The 20,143-nt window shown below is 37.2% G+C and overlaps 1 protein-coding gene across 1 annotated transcript in view; it reads right to left on the reverse strand.

Annotated features, from left to right (window-relative positions):
* LOC150090339 (uncharacterized) overlaps window positions 1-20,143 on the reverse strand; it is a 336,582-nt gene that overhangs the window by 11,830 nt on the left and 304,609 nt on the right. Inside the window, exons 15-16 of the mRNA XM_090390273.1 lie at window positions 19,036-19,307; window positions 3,992-4,061 (exon numbers count right to left, since the gene is read on the reverse strand). Coding sequence (XP_090246399.1) covers window positions 3,992-4,061; window positions 19,036-19,307 — 342 coding nt within the window. The remainder of the gene's footprint in view (window positions 1-3,991; window positions 4,062-19,035; window positions 19,308-20,143) is intronic.

Genomic DNA, 20,143 nt, shown 5'->3' on the forward strand with positions numbered 1-20,143 from the left:
ACTGCTCAGGACAAAGGTATCGACGAGGAATATTACAACTTTCTGAAAGTGATAAAGCCCAAGAAACCTATAGGTAAAAAGAAATCCAAAGAAGGAAAAAATTAGTCAAGAAACACTTGTCATGAACTGAAGGCGACAATTGAAGAGCAAAATAAACACTGACAAGGAGTAAACTGAGTATACTGAGTTATGCAAAGCCATTAGAAAAAGACGCAGAGAGGACATAAGATTTAACACAAGAAAAGTAGAACAAGCATTAAGGGAAAACAAAGGACTTAAATCAGCAGCCATGAGCATTAATAAAGAAAGACAAAAGATACTGAAACTGAAGAATAGCGATGGTGTATTTATAAAGAGGAGAAGGCATAATTCAAATAGCAGAAGACTACTATAGAGAATTATACAAGGAGCAAGGGAATGATGCCAGCAGTGGGAAAGATGAATCGCAAATTACTAACACGTATGACATACCCGATATTCTTCCTGATGAGTTAGAACATGCATTGAAGAAAATGAAGAATCAGAAAGCCCCAGGGGAAGATGAAGTTACTGTAGAGTTGTTAAAATTGGGAGAAAGAAACATAACAGAAAAATTGGCAAGACTCTTCACAAAATGCATTAGAAAAGGTGTGATGCCTAAGGAGTGGAATAATGCAATCATAGTTTTGCTGCATAAGAAAGGAGATAAATCAGAAATTGGAAATTATAGAACAATTAGTTTGTTATCCCACATATACAAGTTATTCACAAGGGTCATTACTAACAGATTAGAAAGAATACTTGATGGGAATCAACCGAAAGAGCAAGCTGGCTTTAGGAGAGGATTCTCAACTATGGATCACCTTTGCGTAATATCACAGCTAATGGAGAAAGCAAATGAATATAAAACACCACTATGCTTGGCATTTGTAGATTATGAAAAGGCATTTGACTCCATACAGCATAAGGCAATGTGTCGGGCACTGGAAAGACAAGTCATAGATACCCCATATATTATAATTTTGAAGAAAATATATGAGAACGCTACCTTTTTTTTTTTTTTTTTTGAAAGTTGTTGGCGCATCGGCTTCTGTGGCCATATTGCACCTCCCAAGGTTTTTGCAGTACTTTGATCCAAGCCCGAGGCGGGAATCGAACCCGCGACCTTTGGGTTGCCGGACAGGTACTTTACCCACTCGGCTAACGCTACCTCCTTTATTAGACTAGACAAAGACAGTAGCAAATTTAAAATTTGAGAAAGGAGTTCGAAAAGGAGACACAATATCTCTGAAGTTGTTTACTGCTGCCCTTGAGGAAGATTTCAGAAATTTAGACTAGTCGCAGAAAGGAGTCAATGTGAATAGAGAATACCTACACCATTTATGATTTGCTGATGACATTGTGGTCATAAGCCATGATCCCAAAGAATTAGAGGAAAATCTTAATCAGTTATGCACAGTTAGTAAGGATTTTGGACTAAAGATGAATATGGCTAAAACAAAAGTAATGATGAACAAGTATGCCACAGAAAGGGACATAATAATTGAAGGAGCAGTAATTGAAAAGGTGGAGTCATATACTTATCTGGGACAAGTCATTAGCTGTAATAATGATAAATGGCTGGAAGTCAAGAGAAGAATAAATTTTGGATGGATAGCATTCAGGAAATATAGCCACATACTGAGGAGCAATATCCCAGTTTGTCTGAAACATAAAATAATGAACCAATGTATACTCCCCACCATGACTTATGGAAGTGAAACTGCGGCACTCACCAAAAGAATGGAAGAGAAGCTGAGAACCACACAGCGAAGAATGGAATGAATTATATTGGGAATCAGACTCTTAGATAAGGAGAGAAACACATGCATTAGGCAGCAAACTCAAGTAAAGGACATTCTTATCAAAACTAAAGAACTAAAATGGTCTTGGGCAGGACACATAGCTAGAAGACATGATGGCAGATGGACTAAGAAAATAACAGAATGGTACCCAAGAAGAGCTAGAAGAAAACTTGGAAGACAATGGCAGAGATGGATAGATGAAATTCATGAATTTGTGGGTAGTAAATGGATGGCCATTGCACAAAACAGAAGGAACTGGAAAGTTGTTGGAGAGGCCTTCATCCTGCAGTGGATTGAAAATCGCTGATGATGATGATGCATAAAAGCAAGCTTATTCAGCATCAGCCAAAAAACTTCTCATTTCACCCATCCATTCACTCCAAAAGTTTGTCCACTTCTTCCTTGAATTTATTTAAGCTATCAACTTTCACAATGACAGATGGAAATTTGTTCCAGCAATCAAATACCCACTGGCTAAAGGCAAATTTCCGCATATCTATTTGACAACTGTCTTTCCTCAATTTCAGTTTATGCTCCCTCAGGTTTGTAATCTGAGAAAGAGGAAGAATCCCATCAGCATTGCACCTGCTCAATCATTTCAAGGCCTTATACACTTCAATCAGATCACCTCACAGGTTCCTAGTCTCCAGACACTGAAATTTGCAGAACTTAAGCCTTTCTTCGTAAGAGCACCCCTTTGTTCTCCTCACCATTCTTGTTTCCTTTCTCTGTACTCGTTTTAGCAACTCTACATCTTTCCTAAAATGAGGCTTCCAGACCTGTACACAATATTCAAGGTGTGGCTTGACCATTGCTTTATACAAGGGGATAATCACCTCCTAATCCCTGCTAACAAAATTCCTGTATATCACTGACAAAACCCCATGACCTGTTCTGGCTGCCTGTCTGCACAGAAAACTTCATATCTGACTGCACAATTACCCCCAGGTCTCTTTCATTCACCAGTACCCTGAGTGTAACACCACACAGTTGGTACATTTCTCTTTGGTTATTGCTACCCATATGCAGTACTTTGCATTTGTCAATGTTAAACTTCATTTGCCACTTCTGTCCAACTTTTCTAGAGCCTGTTGCAGTAGCATACTGTCATTAACAACCCTGCCAACCCTTGTATCATCTGCAAACTTCGACATTAAGCCTAACAAAATGCTGTCATCAGTTCTGGCAAACTAAGTTACATGACTATTTCAGAATGGATGCATAAAATGTAAATCTCTAACAGCATTGTGTATTAGAAGAATGGAAAAGGAATAATATAATCTTTAGTACTTTATGTCTTTTAGTCTGTATATGCATAAATCAGTAGTAAATAAATTATTTATTTACTAAGTAGAGTAGTATTTACATTAAAAAAACTAGGGAACAAATGGTAAAATTTTTTTGGCTATAACATGCTTTGCTTATAGAGTGGGTATTAATGTTGTCACCTGATACCAACATTATATCAAGGTTGCATTGTACTCAAGTTAAGTAAAATCAAAAGTAATTTTAAGTGAGTGTTCTATCATTCGCTGTAATCAGCCATTCACTTCTGGGCTGGCTCATTTAAATTCCATAAGGTATAAATGATTTTCTATTCGTACACTCAATTATATTCATCTGCTGCTAATGTGAAATATTGCTTCTGTGAGCATCATTAACTAAACTTCTTCATATTCCTCGATTTAGTCGCAGGGTAAATGCAGGAGTCTTAAATTTTCACACAAACTTTTTCAGAGAAGGTACATATTCATTACAAATGATAGAGAGGCACTTTCACTTATTCACTAATTATCTGCTGACATGCCAAGACAGAAAAGAGTTAGCTGGTCTCTCATTTTTTTAATATAGATATTGTTTTCAGATCCTAACTATAATACTATTCAAAAGTTTATGCTAGACATGAAAAGCACAGATGCCTCTCAAACATAACTGCACATTAAACAGAAACATGTTTTAAAATCATGTCAACAATAGCAGAAAGCATGGTAAAAAATACTGTATCATCCTAATAATTGTTAGGAAAAATTAGATTGAGAAATCCAGTGTTAGAATGAAAATGAGTATGTAATGATCATCAAAAAAACTTATGTTATGAATATAAACAGAGAATAAGTGTGTCATCAACAGAATGTAAGACATCAACAATGTTAAAACTGCTCACTTACTATTCATTTTGATTGTGGTATTCTCGAAGATCAACTCCTACTGTCACACCAACAATAATAAGCGGTATTCCTGAAAATAGAAAACAGTTTATAAATTCTACCTGTTTACAAGAATCTCTAATTTTCTCACTGAACATAAATTTGTTTTAATTTTAAAAAATAAAGCTATCAGAATTCTAGCTCATAAATAGTTTAGAAAACAGTGCAGTAATGGAATTGGCCTAATGTGGTAACTGCCTTAAGTTCAAGTGATGTAATTGAACTGTTATTATATTTCAAAATTTTCAAATTTGAAGTAAAGTTTTTTCTGTGATAACTTCATAAATGCACTTTGATTGTTAGATGATAGTTCAAGTATAGTATAGTTCTTTCATCATCAGCCATTTTCAATCCACTGCAGGATGAAGGCCTCTCCAGCAACTTTCCAGTTCCTTCTGTTTTGAGCACTGGCCATCCATTTACTACCCAGAAACTCATGAATTTCATCTATCCATCTCCGCCTTTGTCTTCCAGGTTTTCTTCTAGCTCCTCTTGGATTGATTGATTTGATTTGGTAGTTGTTGGCGCATCGGCTTCTGTGGCCATATTGCACCTCCCAAGGTTTTTGCAGTACTTTGATCCAAGCCCGAGGCGGGAATCGAACCCGCGACCTCTGGGTTGCCGGGCAGGTACTTTACCCACTCGGCTAGCCCGGTCGGCTGCTCCTCTTGGATACCATTCTGTTATTTTCTTAGTCCATCTGTCATCATGTCTTCGAGCTATGTGTCCTGCCCAAGACCATTTTAGTTCTTTAGTTTTGATCAGAATGTCCTTTACTTGAGTTTGTTGCCTAATCCATGTGTTTCTCTTCTTATCTAACAGTCTGATTCCCAATATGATTCGTTCCATTCTTCGCTGTGTACTTCTCAGCTTCTCTTCCATTCTTTTGGTGAGTGCCCAAGTTTCACTTCCATACGTCATGGTGGGGAGTATACATTGATTCATTATTTTACGTTTCAGACAAACTGGGATATTGCTCTTCAGTATGTGACTATATTTCCTGAATGCTATCCATCCAAAATTTATTCTTCTCTTGACTTCCAGCCATTTATCATTATTACAGCTAATGACTTGTCCCAGATAAGTATATGACTCCACCTTTTCAATTACTGCTCCTTCAATCATTATTTCCCTTTCTGTGGCATACTTGTTCATCATTACTTTTGTTTTAGCCATATTCATCTTTAGTCCAAAATCCTTACTAGCTGTGCATAACTGATTAAGATTTTCCTCTAATTCGTTGGGATCATGGCTAATGACCACAATGTCATCTGCAAATCGTAAATGGTTTAGGTACTCTCCGTTCACATTGACTCCTTTCTGCGACCAGTCTAATCTTCTGAAAGCTTCCTCAAGGGCAGCAGTAAACAGCTTCGGAGATATTGTGTCTCCTTGTTGAACTCCTTTCTCAATTTTAAATTTCCTACTGTCTTTGTCTAGTCTAATAAAGGAGGTAGCACTCTCATATATTTTCTTCAAAATCATAATATATGGGGTATCAATGCCTTGTCTTTCCAGTGCCCGAAACATTGCCTTATGCTGTATGGAGTCAAATGCCTTTTCATAATCCACATATGCCAGGCATAATGGTGTTTTATATTCATTTGCTTTCTCCATTAGCTGTGATATTACATGAAGGTGATCCATAGTTGAGAATCCTGTCCTAAAGCCAGCTTGCTCTTTCGGTTGATTCTCATCAAGTATTCTTTCTAATCTGTTAGTAATGACCCTTGTGAACAACTTGTAGATGTGGGATAACAAGCTAATTGGTCAATAATTTCCAATTTCTGATTTATCTCCTTTCTTATGCAGCAAAACTATGATTGCATTATTCCACTGCTTAGGTGTCACACCTTTTCTAATGCACTTTGTGAAGAGCCTTGCCAGTTTTTGTGTTATGTCTCTTCCTCCCAATTTTAACAACTCTACAGTAACTTCATCTTCCCCAGGGGCTTTCTGATTCTTCATTTTCTTCAATGCATATTCTACCTCATCAGGAAGAATATTGGGTATGTCGTATGTGTTGCTACTTTGCAATCCATCTTCCCCACTGCTGGCATCATTCCCCTGCTCCTTGTATAATTCTCTATAGTAGTCTTCTGCTATTTGAATTATGCCTTCTCTGCTGTTTATAAGTACACCATCGCTATTCTTCAGTTTCAGTATCATTTGTCTTTCTGTATTACTGCTCATGGCTGCTGATTTAATTCCTTTGTTTTCTCTTAATGCTTGTTCTACTTTTCTTGTGTTAAATCTTCTTATGTCCTCTCTGAGTCTCTTTCTAATGGCTTTGCATAACTCAGTATACTCAATTTTCTCCCTGTCAGTGTTTTTCTTGCTTTTCATTTGTCGTCTTCGGTTCATCATGACAAGTGTTTCTTGACTAATTTTTTCTTCTTTGGATTTCTTTTTCCCTATAGGTTTCTTGGGCTTTATCACTTTCAAAAAGTTGTAATATTCCTCGTCGATATCTTGGTCCTCAGCAGTCTGCAGAAGCTCATACTTGTTCTTAAGTTCCAGTACATACTGCTCTTCTGTTATCTCAAAGACCTTTGTATTATTTACTCGAGTCAGTTTTTTCCTTTCCTTTCCTACATCTATATCAAGTGTACATCTTACCATTCTGTGATCACTTCCAACATTTACCTTGTTCAGGACAGTAACATCATTCACAATATATCTTCTGTTAGTGAGGATGAAGTCGATTTCATTAGTAGTTAATCCATTTGGACTCTTCCATGTCCACTTTCTGTTCACCCTTTTCTTGAAAAAAGTGTTCATTACTGACAATCCTTGAGATTCTGCAAATTCCACAAGTCTTTCACCAATTCCAAAATTTCCTATTGTTCCCCTTTCTGCGCTGTTTTGTCTTTTTCCAACCTTAGCATTGAAGTCTCCCATAATAATAGTGTAGTGGGTTTTATGCTCATCTAGAAGACTCTCAATTTCGGTATACATTTCTTCAACCTCTTCATTATCATGGCTCAATGTTGGTGCATAAATCATTATAATCTTTAGCTTGTATCTCTTAGAAATCTTGAGTATTAGTCTTGACACTCTTGGTGATGTACTTTTAAATTCCAAAATGTTGTTTTTAAAATCTTTATGGACCAGAAACCCAACTCCACCTTCACTCCTTTCACTGTTTCCATTGGTGTACAGCAGATTTCCACTTGATAAACTTATAAGTGATTCATTTCTTCTTCTTGTTTCAGCCAAACCGATGATATTCCAATTCACATTTTCCAATTCCTTTTCCAGCTCTAATATCCTGTCTTCACCAATGAGTTCTTTCATAATGATAATTAATTATTAGTATGATAATAATGAAATATACACTGTGCTGCCACTTTATTAGGTACACTTACTTAGTAGTGTGTTGGGCTTCCTTTATACTTCAAAACAGCCTGAATTCGTTTAGGCATAGATTGAACAAGATGTGAAAACGTTGTGCAGGAATGGAGTATCATGCAGACATGAGTGTGTCACGCAGTTCCTTGAGATTTGACGGAGGTGTAGGCCTACAGCAAACAGCCCTTTCCAGCTCATCCCGAAGATGTTCAATAGGATTGAGATCTGCAGACTGAGCGGGCCACTGCAGCAAAGAAAAGTCATTGTCATGTTCCTGGAACCATTCCATAGTGATTCGGGCTTTGTGCACCAGCGCATTATCCTGCTGGAAGTAACCATCTGACTGAGAATAAACTGTGAATGTGAATGGATGCACTTGGTCAGCAACAATGTTTAGGTAGGATGTGGCATTCAGATGTGAATCTATGGGTATCAATGGACCCAACGTGTGCCAAGAAAACATTCCCCACACTGCCCCCACCATCTTGCACAGTAGTCGACAGACATAACGGGTCCATGGAATCATGTTGTTTTCGCCAAATTCTGAGCTTTCCATCAACATGATGCACCAGGAACTTTAACTCATCAGACCAAGCAACTGTTTGCCAATCCTTGATAGTCCAGTGCTGGTGTTGCTGTGCCCACAGGAGGCATGCTCTCTTGTTCTTCACTGATAACAAAGGTATGCTGTGTGGCCATTGGCTGTCATTGCCCATTCACGACAAAGTGCGACTAGTCGTCCGTTGCAATGTTTTGTTCTGTGCACTAAGATTGAATTCTGAAGTGATGTGCGACATTGTGGCCCATCTGTTTGCTTGCACAATTCTAGACATCATTCTCTGACCTCTCTCATCAACAAGCAATTTTCTTCCACAGGAGTGCCATTGAGAGGATGTTTTCTGTTTGTTGCATCATTCTCAATACACCCTTGAAACTGTGGTGGGTGAAAAGTTCAGGAGAACTGCTGTTTCAGAGATGCTTTGTCCAGCATGTCTTGAACCTACTACCATGCCACATTTGAAGTTTGTTAGATCACTCCTTTTCTCCATTCTTGCTATGGTTTGTACGCTTAACTGATACTAGAAAAGTTGTTCTGATGCATTTATATCCACAACTGTGGTCATGTGACTTGAAACATTGTATGACAAACCAATTGTGTGCACAGCAGGGGTGTACCTAATAAAGTGGCAGCACAGTTTAGTTATAAATATAAAAACCGTTTTAAGTGAATTAATGCAAAGTATGAAGAAAACACTAATTAAACCACAAGAAGCATTATGAAGTCAATTTTACTGTGTAGAAATGGTTTGCTATAAGTAAGTTAAAATTCCATTTTGAATCCTGTAATCAGGTCTAAATATTGGAATGTTAATGATTAATGTTGTGGAAGAAAGGAACTTATTATGTATCCCTGCCTCAAAGAGTCAACACAGCCTTTTATAGTCTATTTTTTTATGTCTATTTCCAAGTACCATCTCCCAAGCCCCACTTACTCTTCTGGGAAGTCTCAGTTATCAGTTGCCAAAACCGCTACTCATCTCATTTATTCTCTCTATGATTCATTCCTTTCATTTAAAAGGCAGTAACCTTTACTTTTCAGCAACTTGCTAATCTGGAATCTCCTCTAGCTTAAAATTGCATTATTATCCCATTTATTTGTTACTTTTATTGTTCTTCCAACTCTATAAATAACTCAAAACATTTTGACATTCTTTCTCTGAAACTCAATATTTTAACTTTCCAAACAGCAAAGTACTTTTCCTTGATTTCAACATTCACAACTCCAGCTAGCTTCAATTTCTACTTGCATGGAACCAGCTGGTAGAGATGCTGAGGCTTTTGCTAGCACTAATGACTTTACACAACTCTTTCATTTACCTATTAGGATACTAAACAATTCTAATCACACTTCAAAAAAACCTCACACGTTAGTTAATGTTACTATTCGTTACTAGTTAATGTTAGTTATCCTCTAGGAGCTTCAGATCGCAGCTTGATGATGGTCTCCTTGCCAAGGGAGCCTCTTTCTATCCCACACGGTCATTCTCAGCCTTATGCCATTTGATGTTACAAGAGTGCAAAATGAGGTGTTCTCTGTGATTTGTATTCCTCTTTTTATTAGTATTTCAATTCTTTTAATTCTTCTGATTCCAATGTTTGCTCAATTGTGTCAGTGAAATTATTCTTTTAGAGATGAAATCCTTTATTCCCTCTTCATTCCTAAACTTTCATCTTTTATCTAAACCTTGGTTTTTCCAATAAACAAGCTAAGGCTTTTCAAGATGAGAGCTTACCACATTTGTTTAGTACTTAAATTTTCAGCTTAATTTTCTATCTAGACTAAAGCTTCCAACAGTTTTAAACAAATTATTAATAAATCCAAATTTAATTTTGACTAGATAAAGAGTAGCAAACTTGCTTCTGGTCCAAAGGGTACTGAAGTCTTCTGTTTCTGTTCAAAGCCTGGCCACAAATTGTATCACATCCACACTCCCATCTGCTACATACCAATGATTCTATTTAAATCCTATCCTAATGATAAAAAATTACTTATCAGTAGTTTAATTTTCCTCTAATAATTACACTGATAATCTTGGTAAATTTGTTTTTTACCATACCAAACAAATTTCAATCAATATTTCCCTTGGTATCCTAATGGGATATTACAAGAATCCTGAAAAATCTCAACAAGAAGTCTTTATGCATTTTTTTGGTCTTAAAATGTGCTCCAGGTCTCATTCCTTTTTTGTCACCATTTTATACATTCTTATTTCACTGTTTTTTTTTTTCCTTTTGCACATTTTAAGACCTGTCATTCATATCAAGCTAATTCCTAAAAAAGTGTGACGAATCTCTCCTTCCCAATTATTGTCTCACTGCATTTACCTCAATTCTTACATTATCTTGAAACCTTCCATCTGATTAACAATAGCCATTATGGATTATGACTATTGTTAATCAGTTAATGTTTTCAACATCAGTTAGCATTAGTAGAGGCATTTGATGCAAGAAAGTAAGCTTATGCAGCATCAGCCAAAAAAATAAAATAAAATAATAAAATAAAAAATAAATAAATAAATAAATAAAAAAATAACAACTTCCACTTCACCCCTCTGTTTGTTCGAAATACATGTCCAGCTGAGCCTTAAACTTATTTAGGCTATCAACTTCCACAACAAGGGATGGAAGTCTATTCCACCAACCAACCACCCGCTGGCTAAAGGCAAATTTCCTCACGTCTATCCTACATCTGTCTTTTCTCAATTTGAATTTATGCTCTCTCAGGTGATTATTCTGAGCAAGAGGAAGAATCCCATCAGCACTGAGCATGCTCAAACCATTCAAGGCTTTATACACCTCTATCAGATCACCTCGCTGGTGCCTAGTCCCCAGACACTGTAATTTGCAAAACTTAAGCCTTTCTTCGTAAGAGCACCCCTTTGTTCCATTCACTAATCTTGTTGCCCTTCTCTGTACTCGTTCCAGCAGCTCTACATCCTTCTTGAAATGAGGCCTCCAGACCTGTATACAGTACTCTAGGTGTGGCCTGACCATTGCCTTATACAAGGGAATAATCACCTCCTTATCCCTGCTGGAAAAATTCCTGTATATCATTGACAATACTCCATGAGCTACTCTTGCAGCCTGTCTGCACTGCTCAGAGAACTTCATATCTGCCTGCACAACCACCCCCAAATCACTTTCATTCTCTACCACTGTCAGTGTAGTACCACAGAGTTGATACGTTGCTCTGGGGTTGCTGTTTCCCATGTGTAGTACTTTACATTTGTCAATGTTAAACTTCATTTGCCACCTCTCAGCCCATCTGCTCAACCTATCCAGATCCTGTTGCAGCAGCATAGTGTCAGTAGTGTCCTTGACAACCCTGCCAACCTTTGTATCGTCTGCAAACTTGGACATTAAGCTTGATATACCATCATCAATATCATTTATAAATACAGAAAACAATAATGGACCCAATACTGAGCCCTGAGGGACTCCACTAATAACATTAGTCCACGATGAGCAGTGTCCATTGATTACCACTCTCTGTCTTCTCCCCCTCAACCACCCCTTTATCCATAGCAGCAATTTGCCTCCAATGTCACACTGCTCCAATTTGTGTAGCAGTCTTCCATGTGCAACAGTATCAAAAGCCTTTCTAAGATCCAAGTATATAATATCAAAGCTATTCCCTGCATCCAGTTCTTTTGTGACTGCATCATAGTATCCAATCAAATTGGTCGGGCAAGCCTTCCCCTTAACAAAACCATGCTGTGTCCGAGCTATAATTGAAGTCTTGTCTAAATGATCCTGCAGTGCTTCTTTAACCAGTGCCTCCATTAATTTTCCTGGAACAGAAGTTAAGCTCACAGGTCTATAATTACTTGTGTCTGCCTTTGATCTTCCTTTGTGAATTGGGGTCACATTTGCACATTTCCAGTCTATGGGTACCTCCCCTGAGTCCAAGGAAGCTCTCATAATTATGGCTAAGGGTTTGCTTACTTCCTTTGCTGCCTCCATTAATATAACTGGATAAATCCCATCCACCCCGGGTGCCTTTCTTGTGTTTATCTTCAACAATTTCTCCTCCACTTTACCCCCAGTTATTTCAAGATTCTGTAGCTTACTGCTAGAGTTGAATACACCTCTGGCATTCCCCTCGCTGAATAACTCCTCATGTGTGAATGTCGATGCAAAATATTCATTTAGTTTGTTAGCTACCTGAGCAGGATCATCAACAGTAGACCCATCAATATCAAGTGGACCAATCTGATTCATCCCCTTCCTTCTAGAGTTTACATAAGTAAAGAACTCTTTGCTGTTTTTCTTTGCATCCCTTGCCAAGGATTTCTCATAATCTGCCTTCGCCTGCCTAACCTCCTTTGTAACTTGGTTGCATATCAACTTGTATCTATCATAGGCTTCTGTGCCATGTGTTAATTTGTAAGTATCCCATGCATTTTTCTTTTCTGCCATATGCCTCATTAGTTCACCTGACATCCATTTTGGCCTAAACCTTGAACAATATTTCTTAGTTGGTATGTAAAGCCTAGTAGCTTCCAAGATAAGTTCTTTGAATGCTTCCCATTTTGAATTTGCTGTTGGTAACATCATCAGTTGGTCCCACTGTATAGAATTTAAATACTGTCTCAGTCCATCGTAGTCACCTTTACGGAAGCAATAACCCTTCCCTTTACCCCTAATGGTAGTTACCTCTTTGAGTAAATCCCACTTCAGCACACTGTGATCACTGCCACCTAGTGGTTCATTTATCTGCAGATTCTTAATGCATGAAGAATCACTGCTGATAATCAAATCAAGAGTATTACTCCCTCTAGTTGCCCCCCCGAGCATGCTGATGTAGAAAACAATCATCCAATAAATCCACAAAAGCCCTGCTAGTGTGTGAGTGACCAGCCCCCAAATTCCAGTCAATATCTGGGAAATTAAAATCTCCCATTATAAGACTCTCTGATTTACTGGCCCACTCTATTTCCCTGTACAGTTTCTTATTATACTCATCAGAGTCATTAGGCCTATAGCACACTCCTACTCTCAATTTTGATCTCCCAATGCTTATGTCACACCAAATTGACTCAACACTGCACTGTCCAGCGATGTCAACTGGCTTCACTTCCTTGGTTTTTATGTGTTTCTTAACTAATAGCATAACCCCTCCCCCCTTCCTATCCTGTCTATCCTTTCTGTAGACGTTGAACTCCCCAAATTCCAGATCTGCATCCCTTATATCTGTGTGACACCACCTCTCTGATATCCCAACAATATCTGCCTTTGATGTTTTGAGAAATACCTAAAATTCATCAAATTTGTTTACTAAACTCCTAGCATTGGTGTACACGCAAGTATAACTGCACCTGTTTCTATTCTTAGCTACCGTAACACAACCCATGTGTTTACTTGTACCGCAATGGCTCCCAGCAGTCTCTGAAATATCAAGCATCTTGTTTTTCAGGCTTCTGCTCATTCTAATAGAAGCAGTGCAAGAATCTCTTTCACCTCTGCCAGTGGCTACTGTCAATCTATTGATCTTTGTCTCCCCCCAAGCTAGCAGTTTTCCTACCCACCTAACACTGCGTCGATAGCATCAGCAATCGAGGGGTTGCTCTGGGGTTGCTGTTTCCCATATGTAGTACTTTTCATTTGTCAAAGTTAAACTTCATTTGCCACCTCTCAGGCCATCCGCTCAACCTTTCCAGATCCTGTTGCAGTAGCATAGTGTCAGTGGTGTCCTTGACATCCCTGCCAACCTTCGTATCGTCAGCAAACTTGGACATTAAGCATCATCAATATCATTTATAAATACAGAAAACAATAATGGACCCAATACTGAACCCTGAGGGACTCCACTAATAACATTAGTCCACGATGAGCAGTGTCCATTGATTACCACTCTCTGTCTTCTCCCCCTCAACCACCCCTTTATCCATAGCAGCAATTTGCCTCCAATGCCACACTGCTCCAATTTGTGCAGCAGTCTTCCATGTGCAACAGTATCAAAAGCCTTTCTAAGATCCAAGTATATAATATCAAAGTTATTCCCTGCATCCAGTTCTTTTGTGACTGCATCATAGTATCCAATCAAATTGGTCAGGCAAGACTTCCCCTTAACAAAACCATGCTGTGTCTGAGCTATAACTGAAGTCTTGTCTAGATGATCCTGCAGTTTCAACTCACTGGTGTGCATCACGGCTTACATTTAATTACCTTTGGGCAAATTTAAGGAAAAGTTTGGAGAAATTCAAACAATTGCTACTGATATTTCTAGGGCCTTTTATTGTGTTTGACATAAAGCTCTTATAAAGGTCTTTTGGCATAAGTTTCCATCGTATGGTTTTCCTTCCATTTTTTTGCAGCTGGATTTCTCCCAGATTGTTCACTGTGGCTAATGGTAGATAGCTTTCTGTCTTCTAACTTCTTAATTAATTTTGGAGTTTCCTCCCTCTTTTCCTCCTGGTATATTAATAATGTTCTTCAGCAACTCAAGATCATGTCCACAGTTTTCCTGATGACAGTACACTGCATTCAGTTTGAAAACTGCTCTGCACAAAGAGCTTCAACTTCTCAAATATCCACAGTCAATTCTTGAAATGCTGATTTCCAGATAATTCCCCAGCTGGGAAAAAAAAACTTGCTTAACTTCAATCCTTTTAAAACTCAGCAATGTGCTATTTCTTGCAAAAAAAAAATTTTGCTTTTCCATCTTCATTTTCAACAACACTCATGTTTTTATACAAGATCACATATCCTTGCTGGTAACACTGGTTTTTTTTACATAAGCACATCAAACAAATTGTTTCTTCTGCATCAGAAAAAAAAAAAAAAAAACCCTAAGTTTTTCTCTTTCACTTCCAGCATTACTTTTTTTCTAAATAACTAATGAATCTGTACAAATCTAAAATCTGACTCCACTATGGAATGTTGTTGATTTCTGCTTTTTCCATGTTCACCATCAACAACACTCAAATTTTTAGACAAGATCACATATCCTTGCTGCAAGTAACACTGACTTTTTTGGCATAAGCACATCACATAAATTGCTTCTTCTGCATCAAAAAAAAAAAAAAAACAGGTTTTTCATTTTCACTTCCAGCATTACTTCGTTTTTCTAAATAGTTAATGAATCTGTACAAATTTAAAATCTGGCCCCATTGTGGAATATTTTTCCCATGTCTGGAGTGATGTCTCAAACCTCTCTCTCTCTCAAGCTCTTAGACTTTATCCAAAAGATGTTTGTTTGTTTGTTATTTGGTTTTTAGGAGCATTAGCAACTAAGGCCATATTGCTCCGGGATATGCGGTGGTCATTCCCTGACCTTTCCGCATCCTCCGTATTTGGTGGTGATGGGCTCGAACCCCGGTCTAATCAAGAATCATGTGCTACGCACTGCTGCTCCTTCCCACCTGGCTACGGAGGCGCCTTATCCAAAAGAAGGTGCTCACATTAATTAATGACCCATCTCTTTTAATCACTCTCCACACTCTGTCATGAAGATGTTCAGTTTCTGCTATACATCTTTTTTACAGATATTTCAATAAGCACTATTCACCTGAACTGCAATCTTAATTCTAACCTTTCTTCCCAACTATTCAGAAAATGTGCCTCAACAGTGAACATCCATTTAATGTTCAATTACAAACTCAGTGAACTAACTTTTCATCAGTTATCACATCAGTTATTTTATAACTGTTTTCTTTGGAAAAACTTTCCTTCACATGCAATTGTTGAAAATTACAAATCTACAGAAATTCAAGTAGAATGTCAACAACTTTCTTCTGTCTTTGCAGGTTTCAATCCCTACAGGTTACTAAGTAATAAATACTAAGCGCTAAAAGATGTGGCAAGAGCAAATATTTCACTTTTTAATTTAAAAAAATATGTGCTTTTGCCATATCTTTTAACATTTTCCAAACTGAGCTCTTTCAAGGAATTTGAAATTTGAAAATATTGAAAAACTATGTATATAGATTCTTTTAAATATTATTATCTTTTTTATTTTGACCTTAGTCAAACATTAGAGTAGGATTTTGTAAAAAATAAGCAAAATCTTGAAAAAAATAAAAACTTGTCACTGCTTAATTTTTTCATTTGAAGTAATATCCTCTGTGTTTATACATGTATTATTTGATTCAGTTTCATCACCTTCTAGATCTGAATTATAGGGAATTCTTCAATTTTAGCTTGTGTAAGCCCACATTTTTAAAAGCTTGTTAAACAGGCCATGCCCTTCTACATTAATTTTTGAAACTAGTATAAATATAAAAACAGCTACTATTACTTCTGAACACAATTGATAGATGACATTATGTCTCTGTAGAATTTCAAGAGACTATATATATATATATATATATATATATATATATATATATATATATATATATATATATATATAAATGTAACTTGCTGGACATATTGACAGAATCTTGAAAATATATATACATGCACACATATATTCTTGAAATGGCTAAGAATTTGCAGTTATGCACAATTATAAATCTAATGGCTTAGACTGCATTTATATGTTATCATCATCACCACCACTGAATATCAATTGAATTTTTCAATGTAAGTTTTGGACATTTATCAGGAAAGTTTTTTGATAAACTGACCCCTTTAAGTGAAGATTTCACTGCATAAACAACATGCAATCCCACTGAAGAGTGACATAACTTTATAGGAATTTTCATCTGATATTGACCCAAGTAACTCATTAGCTGGTGGGAGTAGTGGAGTTTTTCACCAAACTAGACCAACTGACTCTTGAAACTCATGAAATTTATAAACAGTTATACATGAATATTGCATCCAATATTTGGGTTCCCTTGTGCAGTATTAACCTCAGAAAAAAAAAAAAAAAAAGTAGGCAAATTATGGGTGACCATGATGTCAAATCAAACTGTACTGAAAATAATAACAAAAGTGGCATAACAAGGTATGGGCCAAGCCATAAGTCTCAAACAAAACTAAAGAAAAACTAAGAATAACTAAATTTATAATTTATTTTTAAAATATGAACTGCAATTGATATTATAAAGATCAATCATGATAAAAGGTGGTGACTGATATGTTAAGAATGAGATTTTATCCTCTTTCAATTCTAACAATAATATTTATATATGGTCCACATATAAGGGGGCACCTCCGTAGCCAGGTGGGAAGGAGCAGCAGTGCGTAGCACACGCTTCTTGATTAGACCGGGGTTCAAGCCCATCACCACCAAATACAGAGGATGCAGAAAGGTCAGGGAATGACCACCGCATATTCCGGGAGCAATATAGCCTTAGTTGCTAATGCTCCTAAAAACCAAATAACAAACAACATATAAGGGCTCAAACTCTCTCTCTCGCACTCATTTTTATATATAAAGTGTCCGATGTGCAGTAGTTATATGTTATATGCAGACGTGACATAGATGTTGAGTTGGCCTGTATATCACATTTTCTCATATAATAAAAAGCACAGTTGTAGAATTTCAGTTCAAACATAGCTTAAACATTGTTTTTTGTGTATTAAAACATTATAATGAATAGCAAAGGCACATATCTGATATTTGGTCACAGGTGTTGAAAATTCTAGTTATACTACTGATTACCAGTATTTATTGACCTTTAAATGAATACTTTATTCAAAGGTGTTTAAACTGTAAAAAACAAAACTTTAAAGATCAATAAATACTGGTGATCAGTAGTATAACTAAATACTAAAATAACTAGAATTTAACATCTGTGACCAAATATCAGATACGAGGGTGGTTCAATAAAGAATCGCCCTCACCTACGTCCACATATCACAGTCATGATATTTTGTGTGTAGCCTCATACATATCTCTGTACTAAATGTGTAAAATTTCAGCCCTGTGTCTTAATTTGTTTTTCTCTTACAGAGCTGAACATGTGACGAAGTAGCATCATGGACAAAGTTGAAGCCAGACCTGTAATCTGGTATCTGTTCTTGAAGGGGAAATCTCCTAAATAAATCCATGAGGAGATGACTGCTGTGTATAAGGATGAAGCCTCATCCTATGGCATTGTGAAGCACTGGCATAGACAGTTTAGGTGTGTTCGGACATCAGTAGAATCTGAACCCATTCCAGGTCATCCCCATTCAGCCATTGATGACAGCACAATCAGAAAAGTGGAGTCATTAATCATGGAAGATCGCCGGATATCTGTGCGTGAATTGTCCCAAGTGTTGAAGATTAGTGTGGGCTCTGTTGAAACAGTCCTTCATGACCAACTCCATTTACGGAAATTGAGTGCAAGATGGATTCCCTGATTATTGACTAGTTTCCAGAAGGCTGATTGACAACAGAAATCACAAGAGTTGTTAGCCCTGTGCCAAAAAAATGAGGAAGGCTTTTTCTCTTTTCTAATCACTCAGGATGAAAGTTAGATACACCATTTTTACCATGAAAGTAAAAAGCAGTCCACGGAATGGTGACATCATGGTCCTCCCCCCCCAAGAAGGCAAGGGTCCAAGCGTCAGCAGGAAAGGTCCTACTGACAGTGTTTTGAAATGAGTAAGGTGTAATAATGACTGATTACCTGCCGAAAGGTAGAGCAATTACAGGTGCCTATTATGCCAACTTACTCACAAAATTAGGGGAGAAAATCAAAACATGTAGACATGGCATGCTGTCCAAAGGTGTGAGAATCCTTCAAGACAATGCCCCAGTTCACACTTCTGAAATTGCAACAACACAAGCAGCTACTTGTGGATATGAAATACAGCCCCATCCAGCCTACTCACCTGATCGTGCACCATCAGACTTCTTCTTGTTTCCCTCCCTTAAATCATTTCTTTCAGGGACCCACTTCCCTGATGACGAGACACTCATTTCTGCAACAGAGTCATGGTTCAAAGATCAACCTCACCACTTCTACAAAAATGGTATCCGTAGCCTCATTCATCGATGGGAAAAATGTGTAAATCTGCATGGTGGCCATGTAGAGAAGGACTAAAACCTGTGCAAAGAATCAACAGGCTAGCACCTCTGCAGCTAGGTCAGGGCGATTCTTTATTGAACCACCCTCGTATGTGCCTTTGCTATTCATGACTTTTTTCATAACATATTTTTAAAAATATGTTTAAACTGTAAAAACAAAACTTTAAAACATCCTCTTAATACTTACCCCAAGCCAAGACAAAACGTTTCAACATGAAATGTGTTTCGGCAGAAGCAAACACATGAATCAACAGCTGGTACATATTAGTGGCTTCCACGCACATCCATGCCAGAGAAGTAAGCAGAAAATAGTGAATTAAAATTGCTACAGCAACACAGATATCAACACCTGCTAATGCTATTCCTTTCTGCGATCCTACTATAAATGCAGCATTCATCAGAAGCATAGACACACAAAGATTAAGCAAAATTCTACCTGGATTATCACGATTTAGGCAACTATAGAGTGAAAAAAAGAAAGTATTTTCATCAGTGTTACTTATTTATGATTAGAATAATTAGGATTACATTAAGAAGAACAAATAATATTTTTTGTTAAGATTAACACCACTCAACACCTACTAATTAATATTAATATTTATATAGATATTACATAATTAATGTTATTATTAATATTCAACATTTATATTATTATTAGAAAACAATGTGCATAATGTAATATTCTCAAGAATAATTTTTCTTTGTATATGTAGTTTAACCCCAGGGCTCACATCTGGTAAGTATGGGCTTGGCACACCCAGGGTCCTGAGCTGGATATCATCATTTTTCTCTTATTTGCTGATTCCCTTCTACTTCTCTCTCTCTCTCTCTCTCTCTCAGGGTAATTCAGAATTTTTTATTTTTTAAATTTTTTTGGCTAGTGCAGCATAAGCCTCAGGCTTCCTTGCACCATATGGCTAATAATAATAATAATATATAGAGTATAGCTATAGTATACTACATATACCAGCTGTAGTACATATAACTGCCGACTGGGCTAGCTAGGTGGGTAAAGTGCCTGCCTGGCAACCCAAAGGTCGCGGGTTCGAATCCCGCCTCGAGCTTGGATCAAAGTACTGCAAAAACCTTGGGAGGTGCATTATGGCCACAGAAGCTGATGCGCCAACAACTACCAAAAAAAAAAAAAAAAAAAAAAGTACATATAACTGAAATAGGTGACAGACAGTATACCAGGAATACTATCCACAGCTTACTATCTATTCCTTACACTTTTAATCAATGATCACTTCCCTAGTATCTCATGGAAGTTACTTTGGTGGCTTTATTCCACACTT

This window comes from Mastigoproctus giganteus, chromosome 2 (assembly GCF_048544385.1).
Source record: "Mastigoproctus giganteus isolate SK-2022 chromosome 2, ASM4854438v1, whole genome shotgun sequence".
NCBI classification, from domain to species: Eukaryota; Metazoa; Arthropoda; class Arachnida; order Uropygi; family Thelyphonidae; genus Mastigoproctus; species Mastigoproctus giganteus.